General features: G+C 44.0%; 1 protein-coding gene across 4 annotated transcripts in view; it reads left to right on the top strand.

The window, feature by feature from the left end:
- Window positions 1–20447, top strand: part of LOC140741179 (integrin alpha-7-like) — a 193580-nt gene that overhangs the window by 106690 nt on the left and 66443 nt on the right. For all 4 annotated transcript variants that reach the window (XM_073071050.1, XM_073071049.1, XM_073071052.1 and 1 more), the window contains exons 6-10: window positions 7372–7579; window positions 8859–9052; window positions 12858–12946; window positions 14374–14501; window positions 17307–17402. In XM_073071050.1, the coding sequence (XP_072927151.1) occupies window positions 7372–7579; window positions 8859–9052; window positions 12858–12946; window positions 14374–14501; window positions 17307–17402 (715 nt within the window). The remainder of the gene's footprint in view (window positions 1–7371; window positions 7580–8858; window positions 9053–12857; window positions 12947–14373; window positions 14502–17306; window positions 17403–20447) is intronic.

Below are 20447 nucleotides of genomic sequence, written 5' to 3'. Positions count from 1 at the left end.
AGTTAGCTGAGCCAGAGCCTCACTGGAGGGACTTCAGCTTTGAAATTCCTTCCATGGCTTCGCTCTCCTTCAGCTCTACCACCCTCCGAGATATTTTCCAATCCTGACCTCTTGATTACCCATGAGTTTAGTAGCCTGGGCTTTAAAATTCTGTAATTCTGTAATTCTTCTTTAAACTTCTCTGCCTCTTGTAAATTCTGATCCCTCTTTAAAAAAGCTCTTTGATCAGCCCTGTGGCTGTCTCTTGACATTTCTGTCTGTTTCTTTGTACAAAATTTTATTTTATGTCATTCCTGTGAAACGTCTTGGGACATTTTGCCAAATTAAGTGCATGATGTTGTTGATGGGCTATGGTAGAGATTATTTATCAAGAACTTCTTTCTGAAAGCCTCTTTTAGGCCCCAGTTAATAACCTTTAAAGTGCATTTGATAATAACTCCAAGAAAAGCACATTCTGGTCTCCTGACCATGGATGTAATCTATAATGGGCTGTCAAAACTAGCCTGGTTTAATCATAAAGCAATAGTCTCAGTAATGTAATGATTATAAATGGATGTCACTTAACTGCCTTTATTTTATGAGGAGTTAAGGTGCCCTTGAATATATTTGAATAAATAAGGTGTAGAAATCAGACAGGAGGTACCCATTGATGCACCATCAATAACTCACTCTGAGACGTAAGAAGCGAGATTTCAGCTTTTATTGACTGGAAGAATGAACAACACTACATCCTGGAGAATGAGGCCGGGCTCAGGCCTCAATCGCCTTTATACAGGGGTCTGTGGGAGGAGCCACAGGAGCAGTCCAGATAGGTATATGTAGTTCACCACACCCATGTATAGAGTATTTTGACTTGTTCATAGTCATAGTGATAATGATGTAGTGAAATTAATAATTCGATTGTTGGCACTCAATTTGGCTGAATCTCATCAAACATTTGACCCATGTTAACAGGTTTTCTGAAAAAAGTCCCGATATTCTGTGAGGAAAAAAACATTGAGCATTCGGAGCAATAAAATGGCTGCCTCATCTCATGAGATTGCACCTTGTGAATCCAGTGTTTCCTTCTTTACTTGTTGCATACAGTGGAGTAGCTGAGATCTGAGAGCTGCAGCAGTTAATTCATTCCCCCAAATTAAAGGGTTATTTGTGCCACTGAATTTGCTTGCTTGATTTGATTTAACTGATGTACAGTTTTGGAGAGAAGCTATTTTTAAACTGCACCAACAAATAATCTATTTACCTTTTTTGTTGAGGTGGGCATTGCACTTGTGGTCAGTCTAGCTGAGAGGAAAGATATTTGGGAAGGAAACCAGGTTTTTTAAATCCCAGTTTTGATCTCTGTGGATCTGTTATGTGAACAGAGAGCCACTTGCTTAGTGTGATCATGTTTTTGCATAGTGTACAGTTTTTTTTCTCTGTAGCCTGCACTTGTCTTAACTGAACCAAACCCCAAATTGAAGCAAACTGGCATAAAATCACTGTGAACTAAACTGAGTGCATTGCATGTAAATTCAGTCTGGGTGCCTATAGGAAACTCAGCTTTACTCCCAGTCACCACGTAACAAGGGCTCAGGAAGTCAATTCAGCTTGTTGGTGGTACCTGTCCCGATGAGCCAGGAGCTTGTGAGTTTGAGTCTCAGTCCCGTCTCTGAGTCCATGGGTTCTGCTGATGCTTGGTTTAGAGCTGAGAGAGTACAGAGCAGTGTTTTTGAATGTGGCTCAAATCTGAGCTTTGTTTGCTTGTTAACCACTTCTTGCCTGTGGCTTGTGGAAAGCAATGGAGTTCTTCAGGGGGTCGGGATTATGGATTATTCCAAAATTTATCAATTGGATCTGGCTGTGCATGAACTGGCAGCATTCAATTCAGGTTTTGCAGCAAATGGCTCTAGATCAAGTCTCTGACCACACGATACATTTATGATCCTGTGATGCCTCTGTACTGTATTTCCCGTTGGTTTACTTGTTCATTAACCAGTTTAATATAGTTCATTAACTATATTCATGGTCCGAGTTCCTGTCCAGCCATTAAATCTTATTTTATCTTTTGCTGTCCAGTCAAGAAGCCATTTCCTTCAGGAATCAGCCAGGCAGCTTTTGGAAACAATGTATTTTGAAGCCCATCTCAGTTTTTTTAAAAAAATACCTTGCTCTTAGCTGTTTAGTCAAACAGATGTGCATCATTCCAGATTCACCAGACTTCACTGGGATGGTAATAAGCATTTCACCATTCCTGGACAAAGACCAGATGAAAGGAACCTTATCTTGCTGCACCAGCTGGGATTTCTCCCCATAGTCACATAGTGCGCCTGACCTCAATAGAATGGCTAGTGAATAGTCACCAGAGGGCTATGTATAAAATTCTATAGTGATTCTCACTCAACAGCTGAGGAAGAAAGTAAGCAAACTGAAGGTGAAATATGTTGATATGTATGGGAAGCCATTTTGTTCATTTCCTGTCATGCTACCCAAATGAGCGTCCTGGGCCCTTCACAAATGGTGGTGTGGGTGGTGGCTGAACGCCCAAAGTAGATGTGATGTGAGGGAAAATAAACAACAGCGGAGGTTGAGCCTCTCGTGTGGTGAGGTCCAGCAAGCCAAATTACTGGGGCTGCATTGAGGAATCGCATAAAATGTTTAATAATTGAACAGTACGAGCCTTATTGTGAGTACTTCGTTAAATATGAGGATAAGAAGAATGGAGGTGTTATCAATATTGACATTTCTTCCCCTTTGTATCAAAACCGATCAGATATCGGAGAGCTGTAACCCAGGCTGGTTCCTCAGCAGCTGTAAATTGCCTCCAGTTTGAAGGCAAGTGGCAATGTCTGGAAGAGTAACATAGGATTAGTGCTAATGGATGGTTGTTAGTCAGCAGGGACTCATGGACAAAAGGCCTGTTTTCACGCTGGATGACTCTCTGGCACTTCTCCCAGAAAGGTAGATTGTTCACCTTGGTGTAACCTGCCCTAAACTGAACAGAGGACATTCTGCATTTACAAAAAAAAAATCTATTTCTTAATTGTTAATTGCCATTTGACATTGCACACATCTTCACACAAAAGCAGTTACAAAGACTGAGACTGGCTATATTTATGGCCAGTTCACATCCACAATTACTAGAAGCCATTTCTTTTCCCCACCTGACTGTTCCCAGGTGTAAATCAGGTCCTACTGCCTTTGTGCCATTCATTCTTCATGCTGTAAATTACAAGGGACTGGGATGGGGAAATGTTCTGGTCAACAATGCGGCTGTCTGAAGCCCTGCTACTTGTCTGATATTGTGGTGATCTTTCAGACTGGGTGTAGGTCCTGGCATACTGCTGCATCGTTTGGGAGGTGCACCCTTTTGCTTTTCAGAGCTGCCCTACTGAACTGGGGCACTGCCAACTGAGCCCTGTTCCGGGGCCACTTTCCGCTTCCATTCACACTGTATTGAAGGAATCGCAGCTCTCTGGCCTCCCATTGACCCTCAGTGTTCATCAGGCTTTGAGCATTTTGATGTACGAGCTCACGGCACATCATCCTGGGATGCCAATGTTACAGACCAGTCCTTGGCCTGGCATCCCTCCATTGTAGGAAGGTGCAGAGCCCACCACGTAGTATTCCACAGGTTGTGGACCAATGATGGATTAATACTGAACCAATAGGAACAGGGATGTGTGTATGGGGGGTGGGAGAACACACAGAAAATAGCAGCAGTAGGCTACCCCAGCATTCAATATGATCGTGACTGATCAACTCCTCCTGCGCTAGTTCCTCAGAACCCTTGATCCCTTGATCTATTTAAGTATTTATCTATCTCCACCCTAAATAAAACTAATGATGCAGCCTCCTCCACCCTCTGGGGCAGAGAATTCCAGAGACTCACTGTCCTCTGAAAGAAAAAAATTCTTGGCACCTCATTTTAAAATGACTGCCCCTTATTTTGTAGCTGGATCCCGTTGCTTGCAACTCTCTCACTAGTGAAAATAACTTCAGCATTTATCCTGTAAAGACCCCTTCGGACTCTATAAAAGGAAAATCACCCCCTCATTCTATACTCCAATAAGTGCAGACTCAGGGCTTACCCCAATCTGCTGATAATCACTGAGTATGTAAAGGATTTTTGCATATTCTTGCATGTGTAATGTATATGTGTACTTGCTTCTGTAAAGCTCAAATATGAAGTCCTGTGCACACAACCTGGCTAGACATCGTCAACAACAAATCTGGAAATTAAACTGGTTGAGGGATTGGTTCACGTTAGAAGCTATCTTTGCTTGTGGGATTGGGCTGGATTCTAGCCCAAAATCAGTGAAGATGGACAACTTCACGATCTGCTGGTTTTAAGGATGATGTGTGATCTAGGTAGTATGAACCTAGTCTCAGATGGATGTGAGCCAAGAGCAGGGGTTAGGCAAACCTACTGACCCTCAGAGCAGCACACAATAATATTCAGATATCCAAGAGCTACAAGGCATACAGGACTCTTATACATGAATTTTATTGCTGACACTCCACCTTATAAAAAAAGACAACTCAGTAAATCGGTGCCTGTTGCATCATGACTGATTACTGCTGGTGTTGGAGGCCCTGCGAGTCTCTACCCTAGCTGTAAGCTTTGGGAAATCTGGTGTTGGTCTATTACTGTCACTTGTACGGAGGTACAGTGAAAAGCTGGTCTTGCGAAGTCCTCCTACAGATCAGATCATTACACAGTGCATCTAGGTAGAACAAGGTAAAGCAATAACAGAATGCAGAGAAAGTGCAGTGCAGGTAAACAATGAGGTGCAAGATCATAACAACGTAGATTGTGAAGTCAACGGTCCATCTTATTGTATCAGGAAGCCATTCAATAGTCTTATAACAGTAGGATAGAAGCTGTCCTTGAGCCTTGTGGTATATGATTTCAAGGTCTTGTATCTACTGCCCAATTGCGGCTGGGGTGGGTGGGAGAGATTGTGTGGGTGGCCAGGGTCTTGGATTATTTTGGCTGCTTTACTGCGACAGTGAGAAGTATAGACAGAGCCTATGGAGAAGAAGTTGGTTTGTATGACGTGCTGAGCTGTGTCCACAACTCTTTCTTTGAGTCAGGGAGCTGAGGCGATGTGGCTAGTAAGGACTGAGCTCACAAACTCCATTGTGGAATGCAGTGAGTCACCACAGGATGTGCTGAAAATTGAAATGAATCACTTGCTACTTTTCTTCATTCACCGAATGTGGATATCACAAACAATGCCTTCTTTAATAGCCACCATAATTGCCCCTGAACTGAGAAGGCAACCACATTGGTCATATTTAGACCATATTGGGTAAGGATGGTAGATTCCGTTCCCTAAAGAGTGTTAGTGATCTGGATGGCTTTTTACAATAATCCTGTCATTTCATAGCTACTCTTACCGAGTCAAGCTTTTGACTTAAATTCTATATTTATTAAATTACTTGAAATTAAATCTTCAAACTGCTGTGATGAGATTTGAACTCACACCTCTGGATCTGTCCAACATTCTGACTGCTAGTCTAGTCACTTAACTGCCATGCTACTGTATTCTGTTCTTGAGCAGAAGTTGTTTTGCTTCCAGAAACCAATTGTAATCAGTGATTTATGCAACATCTTTGGAGCGGAGTCCAACTGGAGTTCCACTAATTCCTTTCCCATACTCAGTGCTTCTGTAACCATGATTTTGGGAATCAGGGAGCCTTCAGTGAGCACAGTAACCATAAATGGATATATAAGAAATGTGAGGCAGCATCTCCACTTCTGCAAGTGTTCAAAGAGTTCAATTGGCATGTGATGTTCTTGTGAGTTCCTTAGCCTCTTCTTTGGTGCCTTGCAAAATTTTCCTCACCATATATTTATCCATTTCCCTCTAGAAGGTCTCAATTGATCCGGTTGTCACCACATGTGCAAGTAGCGTGTCCCAGACTCTGACAACATATTGCATTAAAAAAAAGCAATGTATTTTGCCACTTGCAGATGCCCCATAATGTCAAGGGATAACTTCAGATCCTGGACTAATTGCTTGTCTTGAAGTTGTCTGTAGGATTTCCCCTTTCTTCCAGAAAACTATTGATGGGCTCCAATAATTCCATGGACCTATACACCAATCATTTCACAGTGCACTAGTGAGCAATGTCAGTAGGCTAGTCTTCATTCCAGCTCCTTGATGAAAATTTTCAACAGTCGGCGAGTCTTCCCATGTAAGCGGATAAGCTGGCAATTTCCAGGATAGTTTAAGTAACATTTTAAGCATCCATTTGCACGAAATTCTGGAAATTTGGAATCAAAGTTTATTCAACCTTTAAGAGCCTACATCTTTTCCTATCGTTGCTGGTACTTTGCCCACTGTAACACTGAATGGTTTATGGAGTATTACATCAGCATTTTCCAATACTAAGTCAAATACGTTCTTTGTCAACACTGTAGGTTTTAGTGCCACTAAGTTCAATGTTAGCACTCATGTCTGTGGAAACCTTGAAATCAAATATTACTGGTTATAGTTTATCTTCTGTGTCTGGGTTCATCGGGAGCAGGACTGAGTAGTGGAAAATTCTTCACATAACTTTGTATGCTGCTTGCAAAACCAGGACTGATGTGTGAGATAATGTCTCTCTGTAGCAATTTGTTTAAAACCAAGTATTTTAAGACACCTAGACTGCAGTTGTACATTCCAGTGAAGCACAATTGATCCCCAACACTGACACACAAAGTCACTGATGCAGATTTTTTGAGTGGGAAAAGGTTGTTCCTGGTTGCTGTGGCAACCCACCCACCCCATAAATGACCAAATACAGCACCACGGTCTCTTGTAATCAAAGCCAAAAACAATTTCCATCATTGCACACTTTGAAAGTTGGGCATTGTGGCCACTGAACACTTCCAAATGTCTAGAATCTATTTTAACCCAGTTGTTGCCACTCTCCTCTCAGCCTCCTACTAACCCGATTAGGAAAATGATGTAGGTAGGAACAGTCTACCCGGTGTTCCCTCCAGCAAAGTGAGTGGAGAGTAATATTGTGCATAGAGTAAAATAGGTGACAGAACCACTCCTATTGGTTTCTGGCCAGAGCTTATTAGGATTAGCCCCAGTGTCCTTTTACACTCTATGTTTCTAACAAATGTTTGCTTAATTTGCTGGCTCAGGTAACATGACTGATACGTCCTGCACCATACAGCATAATGTGGTTTATACTAGAGTCCTGAGCAACGCCTAATCAAGGTTATTAAAATAAATGACTTTACCTCATCCCCTTGATGACACCCTAACTGATCCCACCCCAGGTCCTCTATGCCCAATGCTCTGTTCCTAAAATTCCTTGCACATTACTCATGCCAATATTTCCATAGCCAGTGCTTTTTTGTTTATTAACTGCTTGTGCCTCTTTCAGGATTCTCTGTCGATTCAGGTAAAAGTCTCATTCGACAGAACAAGTTGAGTGTCGTCTCTGGGGCACCAAGAGCCAACCACAAAGGGGCAGTGGTGATCCTGAGGAAAGAAAGCGTCAACAGGCTAGCACCTGAACACATCTTGTGGGGAGAGGAACTCGGGTCATCGTATGGCTACTCCGTTGCCACGGTGGACCTCAACAGTGATGGGTGAGTGGAAACCCGTGAACTTCTTAATTGTCTCATTCCCAGGTCTTAGCTCTGTGACTCCACCGAGATCCCTGCGTTCCTTGAATTCAGGCCTCTTTTGTGCATCCTCAATATTCTTATCTTTGCCAACAGTGGATGCCTGATCCTAGGCTCAGAAATTCCCTCTTCAAACCTCTCTGCCTCCATTTCTACAGAAGAGTAAAAGAAAATGGCAGATGCTGAAAATAAAAACAGAAAATGCTGGAAACACTCAGCAGGTCAGGCAGTATCTGCAGAGAAAGAAACTGTGTTAACTTTCTAGGTCGGCAACTTTTCATTAAGACTTAGATACTGCCATGGGCAAAGCAAGCCATCTCCATGGAACATAGACTACATTCTCTGCAGACCAGAAGAGGATTTCTAGCATTCTATGTTTTTATTTCTGGACCTCTCTCTTGCTTTAGCATTTCCCTTAAGTCCTTCTTTGTCCAAACTTTGAGATCTGCCCGGGTGCCTCACTGTGGAAGTGTAAGACCTTGGAATTTATTCCAATCTGAGTGAGCTGAGGCAGTACCATAAAGCCTTGAAGTGCTTGAACTGAATTGGTGATGTATTGTGTGGCAACACACACAAAATGCTGGGGGAACTCAGAAAGTCAGGCAGCATCTATGGAAATGAATAAACAGTTGACGTTCCGGGCTGAGACCCTTCATCAGGACTGGAAAGGAAGGGGGAAGACACCAGAATAAAAAGGTGCGGGTAGAGGAAGGAGGACTAGCTAGAAGATGATAGGAGGTAGGTGAAGCCAGGTGGGTCAGAAAGATAAAGGGCTGGAGAAGAGGGAACCTGATAGGAGAGGAGAGTGGAACAAGGAAGAAAGGGAAGGAGGAGGGGACCCAGGAAGAGGTGATAGGCAGATGAGAAGTGGTAAGAGGCCAGAGTGAGGAATAGAAGAAGAGGGGAGGGGGAGGGAAAGTGCTTTTTTTTTACCAAAAGGAGGAATTGGTATTCATGCAATCAGGTTTGAGGCTACCCAGATGGAGTAGAAGGTGTTGCTCCTCCATCCTGAGGGTGGCCTCATCGTGGTACAAGAGGAGGCCATACATGTCGGGATGGGAATGGGACTTGGAGGCCTCCAGGAAATTCCGCTTTTGGCAGGTGCGGCAGAACTGCTCAGCAAAGCAATATGGCTGTTTTCATAAATGAGATATGGGCTGACTCCACCATAGTCAGATCAAGGATAGCCTAGGGAAAAGTCGGCAAGCTCATGGGTAAACATTCCTTCCACATTATTTTGCAGGTGGATGGACCTTGTAGTTGGTGCTCCATACTTTTTTGACCGAAAGGAAGAAATTGGTGGTGCTGCCTATGTCTACATCAACCAGGCCGGCAGGTTGAATCGAGTAAACTGTGTCCGTCTGAATGGGACCAAGGACTCCTTGTTTGGACTGGCTGTGGCTAACATTGGGGACATAAATCAGGATGGGTATGAAGGTAGGTCTGTATTCTTCATGTACAAAGAATTCCCGGGGATGGGGCTTGCACAATTTTTGTCTCAATTTGATGTAAGTTATTTATCTTATAAATTCTGAAATGAAAGAAGGAATTAGACCTATAAGCTCACTGAGGGTCCAAGAAAAAGAAGATACCTGAAATACTAATTATGTTCACTTTTAAAATGAAGAATGTTATTGGGGTTGAGTTTACAGCCTTCCAGGGTCAAGAGAGAACGAGCCCCTGGACATTGCCAGAAGTATACCTATTGGAAATCCCTTAGGAAAAAATTAGATTTGCCTTTCTGTTTCTTTTTGAGCAATTTCATTTAATAGTATAATAATATTGGACATGAGAAGAAAAACAGGGTGGTGCATTTGATAAAACATTTAGGAATACATACAACCAGAGAAGGTAACCCTAATTAAGGCCTTCATGATTCATTGTTCAACTGGCAAAAACAATGAGCTGCACGCCTATGATTTCCCACACAGTGAGCTTCAAGCATCAGCCGTACCAGCCTAGGGAGCCAAGGTGAGTAACAGGTTAAAGGATAGAGAGCCAGCCCAAACATCTCTTGCCGAATGTTTGAGAACCTGCTTGGTTTGGTACACATCATGGGATAGTGTTTGAATAGGTTGCACAAAAAAGATATTTTGTGCTAGAAATTTCAAAGGCTGGGAAAACAGTACTAACATCATAAATTGAGGGGCACCTACTTCCACTCGGTGTCTGCTTCGTTCAAAGATTCCAATGGAATGGGACCTTACAATTCAAATGTAATGTCATGGATAGAGGTGGGTGTGGTGGGATTATATTTCCACCTGAAACACCCATCAGTAGCTTCTTTACAATAGACATTTTAACATTTCTCCCATGTGAAGTGAGCCAATTTACTTTAGACAATCTCAGCCATATATTGCCAATGTTGGATTTTTGGTGCTGACCAATTACAGACCTGTGGTTAGAAAGGGACAATATGCAATGCATTTTTAAAAAAGGATTACCTTTGGCCTCAAGGTCTACACACCAGCATAGTGCCAAGGTGAAACTTTGTTTTTCTTGCACTTTCTGTGAGGTAGAGGCCAGAAAATTGCTTTTAAAGCTGTGGGTGCTTTTCCATCAGACCATAAGATCATAAGATATAGGAGCAGAAGTAGGCCATTCAGCCCATCAAGCCTGCCAACCATTTCATCATGGCTGATTTATTATCCCTCTCAACCCCATTCTTCTGCCTTCTCCCTGTAACCTTTGATGCGTTTACTTTGAACCTATCAACTTCAGCTTTAAGTATACCCAATGACTTAGCCTCCTCAGCCATCTGTGGCAATGAATTCCACAGAATTCCCCTGGCTGAAGAAATTCCTTCTCATCTGTGTTTTAAAGGGACATCCTTCTGTTCCAAGGGTGTTCCTTCTGGCTCTGGACGTCCCACTTTAGGAAGCATCCTCTCCACACCCACTCTATTTCGGCCTTTCAATATGAAGCTAAGTACCAACCACAAGCCCCATCTCCCCAGTCAGGGTTTAGGACAGTGTTGGTGTTGGATGTTCTGCTTGAGTGCACTCCCAATGGAGAGTGGCCCGAGGAATTCTGATGTGCCCTGTGTCTAACTTTAACATTCGGAATGTTTCAAACAAAAATTTTTTTTAAAAAATATATAAAATGGCCTGAACAGTTTAGGTATGGCAAAATTATTTCCCATAGTAGGGGAGTCTAGGACAAGAGGGCATGACTTCAGGATTGAAGGACATCCATTTAGAACTGAGGTGTGGAGAATTACTTTAGTCAGAGGGTGGTGAATCTGTGGAATTTGTTGCCACGAGTGGCTGTGGAGGCCAAGTCATTGGGTTCATGTATGGCAGAGATAGATAGGTTCTTGATTAGCCAGGGAATCAAAGGGTATGGGGTGAAAGCAGGGGAGTAGGGATGACTGGAAGAGTTGGATCAGCCCATGATTGAATGGCGGAGCAGACTCGATGGGCAGAATTGTCTACTTCTTCTCCTATATCTTATGGTCTCATGGTCTAAATAAAGCTGATTGCTCACATTTCACAAACTTGAATAAACTAATGGATTTCCCCCTTTTTTCACATGAATTGATTTTGTGACTGATTTTATGAAAGTGCTGCAGAGAAGGAGATCGATTGTCTGGCCCCATGAGCAATCCAATTGGTCCCAGACTAGCATTGTAGTCCTGTAGTCTTTTTGCCAGTTGAATCTGCTGCACCATCCTGTAAGAAGGTGCCTTGTAGATTATCAGTCATCATTATGCATACACCATTTTCCTAGTTAATAACTTTGTAACGTATTTTTTTAAATTGCTGCAAAGTAACTGTTTCCGCCTTATTGTATGGCATTTCCTTCATCCAGCTTGTGTCCGCTTCCCCTGAAACTTTTTGAGAAAGTGCGCCATCTGGTGTCATACTTAATGAATGACCGCTGCTGCAATGTGTTACGGACAGGATGACACCAAACTGTAATTTCTACAGCCATGCAACCTGTTGGAATTCATTCATCAGGCTTGCAGTTGAGCATGGTGCAGACGGCTGATAACATTTTAACCCAAGCAGGCTTAAGATGTTGACCAAGGTGCCCACCTGAACCATTTTCCCACAAGTGACCCATATCCCTTGAAATATTTCCTGTCTGTACCTGTCTAAGTTGTAAATGGACCCACCTCTGCCATTTGTTCTAGGAGCTTGTTCTGGGTGAAAAAAATGTCCATCAAATCCCTTTGAAATCTTTTCTTCTCACTTTAATCTATGCCTTCTAATTATAGTTTTTCCCACAATCCTGGGCAACAACTAAAAAGCCCAGCTAAAAAGATGACGTTCTGGGAAAACTGTGGCAACTCTCCAACAAATTGAGAGTGTGTGATGGTATTGGTTTATCATTGGCACACGTAACCAGATACCATGAAATGCTTGTCATACGGATCAAATATTACGTAATGCATCGAGCTAGAATAAGGTAAAACAATAATAATGCAGAATAAAATGTAAAAGCTGCCAAAAAAAGTGCAATGGAGATCAACAATAAGGTGCAAGACCATAACAATGTAGATAGTGAGGTCAAGAATCTATCTCTTAGTATAAGAGGTCCGTTCAAGAGTCTGATAACAGTAGGATTGAAGCTGTCCTTTAGCCTGGAGGCTTTTGTTTCTTCTGCCTGATGGGAGAGAGGAGAAGAGAGAATGCGGTGGGGGGATTTGATTATCTGTTGAACATCATTTTGATGTCCCTTGGGCTCAGGATGGCAGTCATAGTGGGAGAAAAGGAGTACAAGACACACAACTGGAGATTGCTGGATGTGTTTACAAATCCCAAACACAAAGGTCTGATTGAGGACAATGTAGCAGCGAATCTCCAGTGCTGGGAAGCTGAGGAAACACAGGAGGCTGTTCAGCCTGTCCCACCAGCCAGTGGGATCATAAACTGTATCCTAGCTCCATGTGCCTGCTCAGTCTCTATGTCCTTTAGTCCACTCTGGAGGGTGAGCTATTATCAATCTCACATTAAAAACGGTAAATGAAGTTGGTACCTGCTCTTTGAGAGGGAGAGTTCCATCTTTCCACCTCTTAATGCGTACAGAGATGTCTCTGAACTTCACTCGTGATTGGCAGGGCTCTGATTTTAAAGCATCGTCCTCTTGCACTAGATCCCGACAACAGTAGAAATAGTTTCCGAGCTGCATTTTACAGGATAAATTTGTGCTGATTGATTCCAGCAGTCTGGAAGTGTTTTGCTCAGCATGCTGTGTCCCTTGCCTGTGCTGACGGAATACCTTTCTCTTGTTTTATAAGACATTGCTGTTGGGGCCCCATATGACGGACAGGGCAAGGTCTACATCTACCATGGAAACAAGTTTGGACTGAATCCAATTCCTGCTCAGGTACCCAGCAAGGATTTACATGTTGAATTAAAGCCACAACTGAAGCTGTTGATAACGGATCTCACGTGAAGCCTTAGATTCTATTTCTAACCAAGTCAGCTGACCTTTGCAAGCTTTGCTGTTTTATAAGACATTAATGTTGGAGGGCTGGGTGATGCAGCGGGTAGTGGGGCTGCCATACAGATCCTTTGCGTAGGGTGGTAAATCACAGGGAGTGAGAGAGAATAGGGAAATGAGTGCAGGAAGGAGATTGATGGAAATCAGGGAGAATTGGTGGGCTGGCTCAGACTCAGTGGGGGACCTATTGCTGTGAATTCAGTCCAGGGAATTAGGACCTCCTTTGCCTGTTGTTAGGATCCAAATGAAACGGGTTGCTTTGGTGACAGCCTGAGTGCAAGGTTATGCCACAAAGCTGTCTGTAATTTGGGACAAAATTTAAAAGATTAAAGATTTGTCACATGTACATCAAAACGTTGACACGTTGTTTGAGTCGACGACCAACCAGTCTGAGATTGTGCTGGGGGCAGCCCTCAAATGTCGCCATGCTTCCGACACCAATATAGCATGCCTACAACTTACTAACTCTAACCCATGTATCTTTGGAATGTGGCCGGAAACTGGATCACCTGGAGGAAACCCACACAATCACTGGAAGAACCTACGAACTCCTCCTGGACATGGGCGGGAATTGTACCCCAGTCCTACAACTGGTACTGTAAAGTGTTATGCAATTGTGCTACCCTAGATTCACTAGCAAATCAGAGGGTGTGATCCCTCCCTGCCAGCAACAAAAAGGCTGAGCTGGATCAATTTACCATGAGCAGGCATTGAAAAACTCTAGTTGTCCTGCCTTGAATTAGTGCACTTTGCTGAAGTGCTTAATCTTACCCTCACCTATATTATATTTGATCTTGGAGTTCACAGCAGAAAGAGTGAGGAAGTTTTCCTTTCCTCAGTAGAGGAGAAGAATTTCAATATGATAGTGGGCTTTGGAAGGCTGAGGAACAATTTAGCAATGGAACTCCAACGTTCACCGATGAGCTCCTTTGGCATTGGACCCAGTTTTCCATGCGTCCAGTGTCAAGACAAGTGCACAACTGATTGATATAGATAGTTGTATAGAAGGCTGGAGGCAATGAGTATCTCTACTGAGAGGGAGCCATTTTGACTTTGACTAAATCTATAAGACAAGCAATATTTGATGAGCTGCCCAGTTACTCTCAAACTGAGGTTGAATCAGGAGAACATGGGAATGGCCGGCTTGTCCGACAGCAACTAATTTACACTTTTGCCCTGAATGAATAAATAGATAAGGATTGTTGTTTCAGGGATTTTTTTATAAGGACTGAGTAAGAGTGAAGTACACTTGTTTACCAATGTGATGCTTTGCATTTCTTTGAATCCTGAACTATGTTTCCTTGTCATAGATAATTGAAGGAGAAACGGTGGGAGTGACAAAGTTTGGGTACTCCATAGATGGAGGAATAGATATCGATGATAATTTTTACCCAGACATGGTGGTCGGGTCACTTTCTGACTCTGCAGTTCTGTTCAGGTGAGACGTCACGGCGAACACCTACCTACATGGGGTGCTCAACAGCTGGGGAAAGCAGCAGAGGCCAGGAACCCTAAACATGGAAAAATTTGCAAGCCTATAGAGAAATAACTGGGTTTTGGAACTAGTGAGCTGGTCTGATAGAGAGCCAGCATTGGCACAATGGGTGGAATGGCCTCTTATTCTATGACTGTCTTATGATTCAATGTAAATGAGAGGCACCTTTGTAGGTATTCTGGAAGAAAACCTAGTGCATAAATCATCTAGGCCAATCCTGTGACTAATAAGTGGAATTGGGATATAATATTTATTGTGCTGTTAAAATGTGCCAAGTGTGATTTTAAAGTAGTGTGCTTTTGTGGTCACTTTAATCTGAAGCATAAAGAGAGAGAGAGAGAATAGGTACAAAAATGCTCAGCTGACCCAAAAGTTTAGGAACATAGAAAAACATAGAAAACCTACAGCACAATACAGGCCCTTCAGCCCACAAAGCTGTGCCAAACATGTCCTTACCTTAGAAATTACCTAAAGTTATCCATAGCCCTCTATTTTTCTAAGCTCCATGTACCTATCCAAAAGTCTCTTATAAGACCCTATCGTATCCGCCTCCTCCACCTTTGCCGGCAGCCCATTCCACGCACTCACCACTCTCCGAAAAAAAAACGTACTCCTGACATCTCCTCTGTACCTACTCCCCAGCACCCTAAACCTGTGTCCTTTTGTGGCAATCATTTCAGCCCTGGGAAAAAGCCTCTGACTATCCACACGATCAATGCCTCTCATCATCTTATACACCTCTATCAGTTCACCTCTCATCCTCCGTTGCTCCAAGGAGAAAAGGCCGAGTTCACTCAACCTGTTTTCCAAAGGCATGCTCTCCAATCCAGGCAGCATCCTTGTAAATCTCCTCTGCACCCTTTCTATGGTTTCCACATCCTTCCTGTAGTGAGGCGACCAGAATTGAGCACAGTACTCCAAGTGGGGTCTGATCAGGGTCCTATCTAGCTGTGACATTACCTCTCAACTGTTAAACTCAATTCCACAGTTGTTGAAGGCTAATGCACCGTATGCCTTCTTAACCACAGAGTCAACCTGCGCAGCAGCTTTGAGTGTCCAATGGGCTCGGACCCCAAGATCCCTCTGATCCTCCACACTGCCAAGAGTCTTACCATTAATACTATATTCTGCCATCATATTTGACCTACAAAATGAACCACTTCACACTTATCTGGGTTGAACTCCATCTGCTACTTCTCAGCCCAGTTTTGCATCCTATCAATGTCCCACTGTAACCTCAGACAGCCCTCCACACTACCCACAACATCCCCAACATTTGTGTATCAGCAAATTAAATGTCCCAGCCCTCCACTTCCTCATCCAGGTCATTTATAAAAATCACAAAGAGTAGGGGTCCCAGAACAGATCCCTGAGGCACACCACTGGTCACCGACCTCCATGCAGAATATGACCTATCTACAACTGGGTTGGATGTTTATTTAGGCAGTTACCTGTTCATAACCTGAACCGTTTGTCGTATGGAAATGAACAACCACAGTGTGTAGGAGAGGGTCACAGAAGTTGTGGGAGAATGAGCAGGCACAGGGAGAGCAACAGCCGGCCGGCCTCACTGACTCAGTGAATGAGTGTTCCTGGATCTGTTCAGCTCCACCCAGACCTCGAGCGTTGTGGCCCTGAGGTGGAGAGAGGAAGCACAGGGAATTGCCCCAATCCCATCCGGCAGAAGATGCTGGAGATCCCAGCAGCTGGCAAATCCATCTCCAACTTTCCCACCGGTCTCCCTAATGCTCATCCATATGTAGAGGTTGTCCACTGATAGAGCATTCATAGCCCTGAATGCTGAATCAAATTGCATCATTTGAAACAGCAGCCAGCTAGGGATTTGACAATGTCAGAGGTGCATTCATAGTCTGGAGTTGGGGAGAAGTTGGTTGGCATTATGCCAGATTTCCAGCATAAAATGAGTACAAGGTGTCCACTTTCACAATGAGACAGCCTGTGCTTAGTCTGCCAGTTGCTGAGCACATTTTTCAGGCATTCTTGAGACAAACATTAAGAGCAGGCCTTATGCCTCTGGAATGAAGGGCTTAGAGCCCACTGAAGACCCCTTGGTTGTCAGTGAGCTATGTGTTTCCCAATCACACCAATCAGCAACAGGACTTTTGCATTTTCTATATAAAAAGGGGTATGAGCTCTCCAGGTTACAACGAAACTGCTGAAGGACCTCAGTAGGTCGCGGAGTATCTGTGGAGGGAAAGGAATTGTCAACGTTTTGGGTCAAAACCCTACGTCAAGATTGGATGCAGTGTTTCAACCCAAAATGATGACAGTTTCTTTCTCCCGACAGATGCTTGTCAATCTGCTCAGCTCCTCCAGCGGTTTTTTTGTTTTCCAGATTTCAGTGTCTTCAGTTTCCACGAGCTCTCCAACCCCAGCTTCCTACCAACCTCCCCACTCCACCACAACGACAAGGGCATTCCAGATTCTAGTACAACCCTCATGGGACTTACCAATCTAGCCATCTAGGCTCTCTGTCTGAGGATGTGTAATACCCTCTCCCCCAAGCATCTCGCCCCAGTCCATAGATAAAGCACAAGGATCAATTAACATTGGGGACATGCTGCTTTTGAGACTGCAACTTTAACTCTTGAAAGATGTCAGCAAAGAAAGGTGCACTGAGAACGCCTAAGAAGTTCCAGATCCGAAGGCCGAGGTTAATAGACTGCAGTCAAGCCTATGTTCGGTTTTCCCCAAGTGAGTTCTGAATCTTTGTCTTTTTTTCCTCAGAGCGTGTCCTGTCATTAATGTGACAACACAGGTTTCCATCAAACCCCAGCAGATTGACCTGGAGTTAAAGAACTGCGTAAAAATCTCAGGGATCTGGTAAGAATCTATCTCAAAAAGGACAATGGAACCCAGGGGGATGTTTCCCTGAAGCAAGGCAGCAGGAAACATCTGCTCTGGCTGCACCAGGGGTCATTTAGTCTGCTCTCCCTTGAAAGGAAATTGTATTGCAATCACCTATTTACAGATTCTCCAACTTGTTAAGATTCCGAAAAGAAGTCAAAAGAGAAGACTGAGGGGTGTGGCTTGATTAAGGCTTCCTCTTGAAGGTAGATCCAAAACTTAGGCTGTAAATATAGTAAATGCAGGCAACATTTCTGGAGAAAATTCTTTCTCCAGAGAGTGAGGAAACTCACTAACCTGTTTCTCTGCTGTACATTCCATGTGGTTCAATGTAAAGCAGAGATTCCTGTGGCTTGATAAGTCAATGCACATCTCTGCACTGGTGAGTCAGTTAAAGAGGGAAGGTCGACTTCAGCATTGGCCTCAGTACTCCTGGTCTGAGGTAAAAATCAGCCTAGACACCCCCCATGTACTGGGTGAAGTCCTGTTGGGGAGGGAAGGAGATTCACTCCTTGCTCATCATGTAATGACATTGTTAGTCTGCTCACAAACAATAAGGCTTACAGCAGACAGGGCTATGTGAATAGGCTAAGTTCTGGGCTACCCAAACTCAAATTAGCCCACTTATCACACTGCATATGAAGGGTATAGCCAGGAATGGATAGTGCAAGGGGGCATAATTTTAAGGTGTTTGGAGGGAAGTACAGTGTGGAGTCCAGAGTTAAGTTTTTTCACATAGGGTGGTGAATGTGGGGAATGCCCTGCCAGGGACATTAATGAGAATTTTAGATACATGAATGATAGAAAAATGGAGGGTTATGTAGGAGGGAAAGGCTAGATTGATCTTAGAGTAAGTTAAAAGGTCAGCACAACATCATGGGCTGAAGGACCTGTAATGTTCTATGTTCCAATAACAAATGAGGGTGGGTACACAGAGACTGCTTGTACCCAAGGAAAGATGTCCCACCAGCTTTCATCACCTTGAAGGAAGGAGGGGAAAACCAAAGGAAGCCCACTACCCCCACCCCCACCATTTCACTTCATGCCAGTCTCCTGTTTATGGACGAAAGTTCCAGCATCCTTCCCTGTGCACATGAAAGTTGCTGCCAGTGTCACAGTGAAGACCTGCGCAAACCAAGCACTGCAGAGCAGCAGCAGCAAGAAGGAGGACGCGGTTTGGCAGCATCTTTTTGCGCTGAACTTGTGTTAGGCTAAGTGAAATTGGCATAATAGCCACATTTCAAATGCAAGCATCTCTAAGACTCCCACTATGGTAGCAGCTGGTGTGTTTTCAATCCCTTAGCTGCACTGAGTGGTCTTCGAATTTGAAGAATGATGAGCTCCTGCCGACTGCATATTGTGCAAATTGAGTATTCCATTCATTAGCATGGAAGGAGAACCAACAAGTGCAAAAGGTAGGGCTCCCTGTGTGGCAAGGTGCCACGTCTCAGTGATCTCGCTGGAAGTGACTGAAGAGAATAATACCATCCATAGGAACCTATGGTTAAGGAGGAACGTTGTGTGGCCTCCTGGTTAAGAACCAGCTAACTTGAGATGCTCTCAACAAAATGGAAGGCCTCAGGTTTCATGGGATCTTTATAGGTTTGTTTGATGGACATCACCAGTGTCAGCTGGTCTGTTGTCCAGGGGATGATATCCTTGCAGGGCATCACTTTTGCCAGCAGAGTTAGCAAAAGCAGTGGGAGAAGAGGCCACAGAACTGCTGGAGGACACAGGCTGAGATGCTAAGGATATTATGGTATAGTGTGGAACTGGTAGGTGACCACGCTTATACAGAATGATGGGAATGCTTGCCCTCATCACTGGGGAGCACTTTAGTGTCTGGAATGCCCATCTTTTAAAGGCAGAAAGACTGGAAAACCAAAGGTACCTGATAGAAAATTAGTTTGGGGTATCTTTATGTCAGAGCACGGGTGAAACCTAGATCATGCTACAACCAGGGTGACTCATTAATGTGCAATGACGCAACATTCGGCTCAGTTTAACACGTGTATTTAACTCGCGTATCAGTCTCCCCAGCCAAAGGGCTAGAAACAGGCTACCTGCAGAGGGATCCAGTAAGTGACAAGAAGTGTTCCACCAGGCCTCCCACGGCAGGAAGACTTGATGCTATTCTGCCTGAAATCCACAACTGCAGATGAACCTCACTAAGCCTGTCAGTTCCTCGTACACTGACTCATCCCATCCTCACCAGTCTAATTTATAGCACTTAATTGACGTTCATGTGATTTACGGCTCATTTGCCACTTTAGCCTATGGCCTCTCCTCAGTGGCCTTGAAGGAAGTGAGGATTTTACCATGAGGCTGGGGTAGTGGTGTTAGCTGTTTTGATGGTTTGAGCCATGGATGCCCAGTGTTGTGTGGGCTGCATGCCGCATGGCCCTGCTCATGGTTTCTTGATGCTGCTGGCCTGATCTGTAACTGCCTCAGGCATGGTGGCCAGTTCCTCTTCGATCTTTGCACTGCAGCAAAGTCTGTACACGCCTGCTTCAACAAGTCTCTGTGCTGCACCCCGATCCTTGCTCTGTACCTCAAGCAGGCTCAAATGTTCATGGTGCTTCTCAGTTTACAAGAGTACGGTCTGCATGTTCTAGCAGGTGATTAGGTGGAGACTCAGAGTCCAATGAGTCTGACTGTGCTGCATGTTTTCCTGTGCGTCTGCGCTATTGGCTTCTTTTGTTAAATCTGACATCATTTTCTGTTCCTATTCCTGTGGGTTTAAGGGACTCCAATGAGTCTTTCAATGATTTCCTTCCCGTAAGTGTTAAGGGTCAGGGGCGGAGATATGGAGTTGGGTCGCGGATAAGCTGTGATCTGATTGATTGGCAGAACAAGTCTGAGGATCCAAGTGGCCTGCTCCTACGTGCACTAGAGCCTGGGAGAGATGGGGGTGGGGAGCGCTATCACTGATTTCCTTACCCCTCTTCCAGAGCTGAACCCAGTAAGCCTGGATGATCTCAGCCATGGTATCTGCCTTGCAAAGCAGTCATACAGTCGGCA

The sequence above is a fragment of the Hemitrygon akajei genome, chromosome 18 (genome assembly GCF_048418815.1).
Source record: "Hemitrygon akajei chromosome 18, sHemAka1.3, whole genome shotgun sequence".
NCBI lineage: Eukaryota > Metazoa > Chordata > Chondrichthyes > Myliobatiformes > Dasyatidae > Hemitrygon > Hemitrygon akajei.
Note: the sequence above shows the minus strand (reverse complement) of the source record. Positions and strands in the feature narration are given on the sequence as shown.